This window comes from Cystoisospora suis (genome assembly GCF_002600585.1).
Source record: "Cystoisospora suis strain Wien I chromosome Unknown contig_5873, whole genome shotgun sequence".
NCBI lineage: Eukaryota > Apicomplexa > Conoidasida > Eucoccidiorida > Sarcocystidae > Cystoisospora > Cystoisospora suis.
The window spans coordinates 649-5,498 of record NW_027158662.1 but is presented as its reverse complement, the minus strand read 5'-3'; the positions used below and the strand labels follow the sequence as shown (position 1 = coordinate 5,498).

The following is a 4,850-nucleotide window of genomic DNA, read 5'->3' as shown; positions in this document are numbered from 1 at the left end:
ATCTATTCTAAATCTATCTATCTTTGATCTATTGGTCGCCTACCCCCCCTCCCACTGACTCTTCGCACTTCAGGGCACCTCCTCGCTATACGCCTATCTCACTTCATACAGTACACAGACAATACATACACATACATATACATATATATATATAGATAGATTAAAGATAGATATATTAAAGATAGATTAGAGATAGATAGATATAGGCGTAGGTCATCACAAGCGTATACGTCTATCTACGTCTGTTTTATTTAGATATATATCTGTAGTTTCCTAGAGCCTATGCACGCACGCTTGCCATGAATTCTTCTTCCTCTCTTTCTTTCTTCTCTCTTAAGATAAATCTTTCTTTCTCTCTCTCTTCAGACTCTCTTGCTGTCTCGCTTCTTTTCTTTGTTTCCACTCCTTCTGTAAACTGGAGAGTTGCGGTGTCTCAGAGAAGCGCTGCGTGTATCTTGTCTTGCAAGCAAGTTGTTTAGGAGAGAGGGGAAAGTGACGTAAATCGAAAGAGCCACAGCAGGGATAGAAGGCTGAGAAGATCGATGGGAAGGGAAGAAGTGTTAAAGGAGATCGTTTCTCGTCTCCTTTCTTCTTCTATCTTTTTCGGTTGTGTTTCTTTCTTAGGATTGTTTAGAGAAGTACGTTTTAAATAAGAAGAACGGAGGCTACTACGGAGGCAGTCGTGAGATTACAAAGTCGGATATCATTCCTCTCATACCCGGCGGCACAGGTACCTCCTACCTATTATCTCTCCTCTCTATCTCTCTCTCTCTCTCTATCCCTCTATCTATCTATCTTTCTATCTGCCTACTCACCTACCGTCTATATCTCTTTCTCTTCTCTATGTTCTCTCCCCCTCTCAGATAGATTACTAAATAGATTCAAATGATAGATATAGCGGCCAGGATGAGGCCGGCGGGAGAGCGTGTTATATCGACATATATATATATATATATGTATTCCTCTGTATGGATAGATAGATTGAAGTTAGATTAGTATGTATGTATATATATATATATCTATATGTATGTATATGTATGTATTTCTCTGTATGTATAGATAGGTTAGTGTGTGTGTATGTGGACTGCCTGGAGGATGTGGGGGTGTAGAGCAATCCCTCCAGGCTCTTTCCGTTATGTTTCTTTTAGATCTTTAAGTCTGTCCTTTGATTCGGTATCTTTTCTCTTCTCTTCTTATTTCAGGAAAGAGACAGAAAGAGAGACACTAGATGAATGAACAATGGAGAAAGGAAGCACCAAATAGGAACATAGGGATTCTTTTCTTCTTCTTTCTCTTCTACGTGATTCTCTTTCTTTCTTTCTTCTACAGCATGTTTAGATAGGTGTGTCTCCATACATGTATCCTTTCATCGATTCATTTTTTCTTATTCTTCTTAATCTTCTCTCGGGTGTCTGCGCATACACCCTAGCTAAGAGGAGATTCGAGATCTTTCCTTCTTTCTTATCTCTTTCTTTCTCTCTTTGTCTGTGTGTTGTGTAGGTTATAGTGCACATAATACAGTGGAGGCCGTTGTTAAAAGAGCATGCATTCAATAAGAAAACAAACCTATACAAGAAAGAAGAGAATAAGAAGTAAAACTACCTTAATCTCTTCGCCTCTCTTTCTTTCGCACTCTTTCTTTCTTTTTTCTTTCTCACTCTTGCTTTTCTCTTTCTTATCTCTGTTTCTTTTTGCGTCCCTCGATGCTTCTTCAAACGACAAGTTGAAAAGACCTTGTCTCTTCCTTCTTTCCTCCTTTTTCTTCTTCATTTCTTGGCCTTAAGATGTAGGACCATCTTTCATCTGTCTTGTTTTCTATCAAAGAAAATCCTCGAAAAGAAGGTTCAGAAAGGAGAAGGAGGAGGTGTACATACACTCGGACAACAACAGCTGTGTGTATGTACGCCCCTTCAATCTGTCGACCGTGTATCTCAAGAAAGATAAATAGATAAAAGGACTGCTAGATCGACCGAAAGGGAGAAGCAAGATAGATAAAGATAGATAGATAGACGCTGGGAAATGTCTTTTTCTTGTATCATCTGACACTCTCGGAGATTCTTGCCTTTTTTCTTTTTCATCGTGTCCTTGTGAAAGAAGTTGCTTTTCGTCCTGAATTTCGCCAAAAGAACGAAGAGGAAGAGGTCGTTCATTTTTACGGTGTGCATGCAACTGTGTTTCGAGTGGACTTGACCTTTTTAATCTTTTGTTCTTTCTTGAATCCTGTTCTTTCTTCTGTGCATGAAAAAAGAAGAAAGAAGAAGACGATCTTCTTCTCTTCTCAGTTTCTGTCTTTTGGACGTTTTTGACCTCCTTTTCGATTCGTAGTTTAATCGCTTATTCCGATTTGTCGTAGACAGGGTTGAGAGAGATAGACAAAGAGAAAAAGAAAAAAGAAAAGAAGAGGACAAACCAGTCTTTCATTCGAGTCAGGTCAAGAAGAGACATCGATCAATCAAACAAGGAAGGAAGAAATTTTCTTCTTCTTCTTCGTCATCTTCGCTCACTCGCCAAGCTGTAGATACTCTTAATTCTTAGAGAGTCTTCCATGGCTTGGTAAGAAGAAAAAGAGAAAGAAGAGAAGGAATAAGAAGCTATCCCCTCACCTGTCGGTCTGTGCATCGATCTGTCGGTCTCTGTGTGTGTATCGATCTGTATGTATCAAGCGTGAAGGTTGCTAGTTCGTTAGTTAGCTAGCTAGTGACTTGGCTAGCTAGCAGTAGCCAGCCCCCCTCCCTCTACCGTGTCTTCTTGCCTTTTTTCTTCTGTTTGTCTCGTCTGTCGCTTCCGGTAGTCCGTATTTGCGTTGATCGAATCCTTCAGCTAGCTAGAAACTAGCTAGGAGAAAAAAGGTGGAAAGAAAAGAAAGTGTTCAGGGTGAGGTGGTAAGAGAGGATGAGAAAGAAGATGATAAGAAAAGAAACAGGCTGTGAAGATGATAGGACGGAGAGGTCGATCTTCTTGTAATGCGAGGTATAGAAAGACAGTCGATCATGAAAGAGCTTTAGCGATCTTTCTTGCCATTGATAAATAGATAGATTCATAGGTAAAGGATACGGAGAGAAAGATTAAAGATAGGTAGATAGCTTCTATATAGCTAGACACATAGGTAGATGGCGAGATGCAGATAGATAGATTGAAGATAGATTTCTTTTTCTCATTTTAGAACAGATAGAGGAAAGAAGGAAAGAAAGAAGGGGGAGCACGTGAAGAGGAGAGAAACTGTTTTCTTCAAGAGAGACGACTGTATTTCTCGATCTAAGGAACAGAGAGATCTTGAAAAGGCGACATACCCCACATAGAAAGAGAGAAGAGCATGCAAACGATCATTTTTTCTCTAGCCCGATGGGCCGTCGTAAATGAAGGATGTAGAGGAGAGAAAGAGAAAGAAAAGTGAGAAGACTTGCCAAAACGAAAGAACACTTACCAAAAAAAAACACACATTTCATCCAACAGAACAACCTTCCCAGGTGTACATACACCTGAGAGAGAGGTGTAGAACGAAGTCTGGAATGGCCATCCTTATGATAAAGAAGATAGACCTCTCTCTTCTTTCTTCTTTTTCATGTTGTTCTTTCTCTTCGATCAGTATCACAGCCATAGAAGACGTTCATTATCTCGGGTGATAGAGTCTTTTCCTATCGAAGCGCGGCAAATCGATTCAAGAGATCTCGTCTCGATTGCGTGCCATGAGGCTTCGATTCCTCCTACCACCCCAGCGTTGATCTTTCTCTGCTCGCTCTTCTTCCTCTCTTCTTCTTCACTTGCGGAGTGAAACACACATCTCAGCAGAAGAGAGGAGAGCTTTCCGTTCTTTTCTTGTTCTTCTTCTTCTTGAGGAGAAGAAGTCTTTGAAAGCGCCTCGCTATCTTTCTCATCTTCCCCAGGAGTTAACGAAGAAGAAAAGGATGTCTTGCTCTTCTTGTCTCGTCTCTCGTGAGAAGGAGGAGAGATCGCTTGAAGAAGAAGTTTCCGTAGAGGTAGACTCGATTCTAAAGGAAGAAGAAGATCTGCACATAGACAAAGAAGAGAAAAAAGATGCATGGATACAGAGACGAAAAGCAAGATATGATCTCCACATAAACAGTCGACCCTTCATTACATGCCACCCTCCCTCCATCATATATGTCCTTTCATCTCTCTAACTCTCATTACCTCGCTATATACATATATATAGAGAGAGAGAGGAATACAGATATATGAATATACACGTAGATCTAGGACTTTATATATGCACGTGTGTGCATGTATCTCTATGTGTATGTGTTGTGGATGTAGTGTATACTTACACTGCTTGTCCAGTGTTGAATGAGGTATAGAGAGATCTATACCTCATTCAAGCAGAAGCAGAAGAAGAAGTGGGATATCTATAAATCTCTATTAAATCTCTATAGCTCTCTCCTCCTTCTTCTTTTCCTCCTCTATCTCTCTTTCGAGCCCTTCCTCCTACATCAAGAGTTTTCTTTTCTTCCTTCTTTCTTGCTTCGCTCTAACATGTGGGAATTTTGCTCCAAGCGGCTCTTTCTTTTTGATATATCTCATTCTCTGTTTGAAGAGAAGTAAAAGTAACTAATTCTTTTTCTTCTTTCGGCTACAGGAGCATTAGAGTGTCAGTAGGCTATGTGTAAGAAGTCCTTTAGATTCTCTACGTCAAGGGAGAGAGGCAGGGGGGGGGGTGTATGTACACCACCCACATCACTAAGCCGATAGATGCTCTTAAGCAGGCCATATAGTCACCTATGTATATCCATACATAGACATATATATACATAAGGTGCGTCGAATTCCTCGATAGGCAATAGATAGATTAAAGATAGATAGATAGATTAGAGATAGGTAGATAGACAGATAGA

At 40.2% G+C, this 4,850-nt stretch overlaps 2 protein-coding genes across 2 annotated transcripts in view; one reads left to right on the top strand and one right to left on the bottom strand.

Annotated features, from left to right (window-relative positions):
• The first annotated feature begins 212 nt into the window (after positions 1-212).
• Positions 213-2,159, top strand: CSUI_009677 (uncharacterized protein). Its single transcript, XM_068069789.1, has 2 exons — positions 213-730; positions 1,501-2,159. Exon 2 carries the CDS (start codon positions 1,544-1,546, stop codon positions 1,781-1,783), a length of 240 nt encoding a protein of 79 aa, XP_067918236.1. The 5' UTR covers positions 213-730; positions 1,501-1,543; the 3' UTR covers positions 1,784-2,159.
• A 1,009-nt stretch (positions 2,160-3,168) lies between these two features.
• CSUI_009676 (uncharacterized protein) overlaps positions 3,169-4,850 on the bottom strand; it is a 2,278-nt gene continuing 596 nt past the window's right edge. The window contains exon 2 of the mRNA XM_068069788.1: positions 3,169-4,005. Coding sequence (XP_067918235.1) covers positions 3,872-4,005 — 134 coding nt within the window. The 3' untranslated portion in view covers positions 3,169-3,871. The remainder of the gene's footprint in view (positions 4,006-4,850) is intronic.

What these genes read in the sequence shown, in the direction of transcription:
- CSUI_009677 (XM_068069789.1), top strand. Translation starts at nt 1,544, where the DNA reads ATGCATTCAATAAGAAAACAAACCTATACAAGAAAGAAGAGAATAAGA.